The sequence below is a fragment of the Penaeus monodon genome, chromosome 35 (genome assembly GCF_015228065.2).
Source record: "Penaeus monodon isolate SGIC_2016 chromosome 35, NSTDA_Pmon_1, whole genome shotgun sequence".
Classification (NCBI taxonomy): Eukaryota; Metazoa; Arthropoda; class Malacostraca; order Decapoda; family Penaeidae; genus Penaeus; species Penaeus monodon.
In genome coordinates this window covers 31,773,103-31,774,396 of record NC_051420.1, presented here as the reverse complement: position 1 = coordinate 31,774,396, position 1,294 = coordinate 31,773,103, and the positions used below count along the sequence as shown (strand labels likewise).

Here is a 1,294-nt window from a genome sequence, read left to right as displayed (position 1 = left end):
TCTCTCTCCCCTCCCTCTCTTAGAAACAGAAAAGGAGAGAATACACACCAGGGGGCACGCAACCCCCCCGGGTTTGCGGCGAAGTGGAACAATCATTTTTTGGGCGTTGCAAGAAAAAAAAAAAACAATTCTATTTTAGCGCGATTTTTTAAACACGACCCGATCATGTAATGTGTGGTGTGACTGAATATAGGGTATGTCAGAAAAAACACTGTCTCGACTTCCCCTTTTTTAATACGTCTTTCCCCCGCTCCTTTTTTTCTATTTTTTTGCAGACTAGTGTACAATACCTGCCCGAGTTTTTTATATTGGGGGGGGATTTGAGATAGTGGAAGAAGAGGGGCGAGGCTTCTGGGAATGGGACAGGGGTGCCAGGGCAAGGAGTGCCCTGGCAAAGGGTGCAGGGTCAAGTGTGACAGGGCCCGGGAGTTAGGGCCCCGGGGTGCCAGGGTCAAGTGTGACAGGGGCCCGGAGTGCCCGGCAAGGACTGCCAGGTTTTAAATGTTCCCGGGCCAAGAGGCAGGGCCAGGGGTGCCAGTGTCAAATTTGGGGAGGGCCAAAAATGAGGGCAAGGACTGCCCCGGGGAGGGAGTGCCAGGGGAAAGGCTGCCAGGGGCAAATGTGACAGGGCCAGGATATCAGGACCCGGGGGTGCCCGGGTCAAGTTGGCAGGGCCGGAGGCCAGGGGAAGGGGCTGCCAGGTTTAAGTGTGACAGGGCCAGGAGGCCCGTGTCAAATGTGCCAGGGCCAGGAGTGTAGGGGAAGGCTGCCAGGGCAGGAGTGCCATGCAAGGAGTGCCAGGGTCAAAATGTGCCCGGGCCCGGAGTGCCAGGGGCAAGAGGTCAGGGGGAAAGGGGCCTGGCAAGGGGCCGGGTCAAGTGTGCCCCGGGCAGGGGTGTCAGGGTCAAGTGGCCCGGGGGCCCGGAGTGTCAGGGCCAGGAGTGCCAGGGGCAAGTTGCCCCGGGCCCCGGAGTGCCCCGGGCCAGGTGTTCAGGGCAAGGGTGCCGGGTCAGTGTGCCCGGGCCAGGAGTGCCATGGCAAGGACGTCGGGGCCCGGAGTGCCATGGCAAGGGCGTCAGGGCCAGGAGTGCAAGGGCAAGTGTTCGGGGAAGGGTGCCAGGGCCAGGGGTGTCAGGGCAAGGATGCCAGGGTCAAGTGTGCCAGGGGCCCCGGGGGCCATGGCAAGGCTGTCAGGGCCCCGGATGCCCAAAGGGTCCAGGGGGGGTCCAGGGAGGGCCAGGATGCCAGGGCAATTTACGGGGCCCGGGGCCAGGAGTATCAGGGGGCCCGAGTG

The 1,294-nt window shown here is 61.8% G+C and overlaps 1 protein-coding gene across 1 annotated transcript in view; it reads left to right on the top strand.

Moving 5' to 3' along the window:
• The first annotated feature begins 808 nt into the window (after positions 1-808).
• LOC119595299 (spidroin-2-like) overlaps positions 809-1,294 on the top strand; it is a 6,352-nt gene continuing 5,866 nt past the window's right edge. The window contains exon 1 of the mRNA XM_037944456.1: positions 809-1,291. Coding sequence (XP_037800384.1) covers positions 809-1,291 — 483 coding nt within the window. The remainder of the gene's footprint in view (positions 1,292-1,294) is intronic.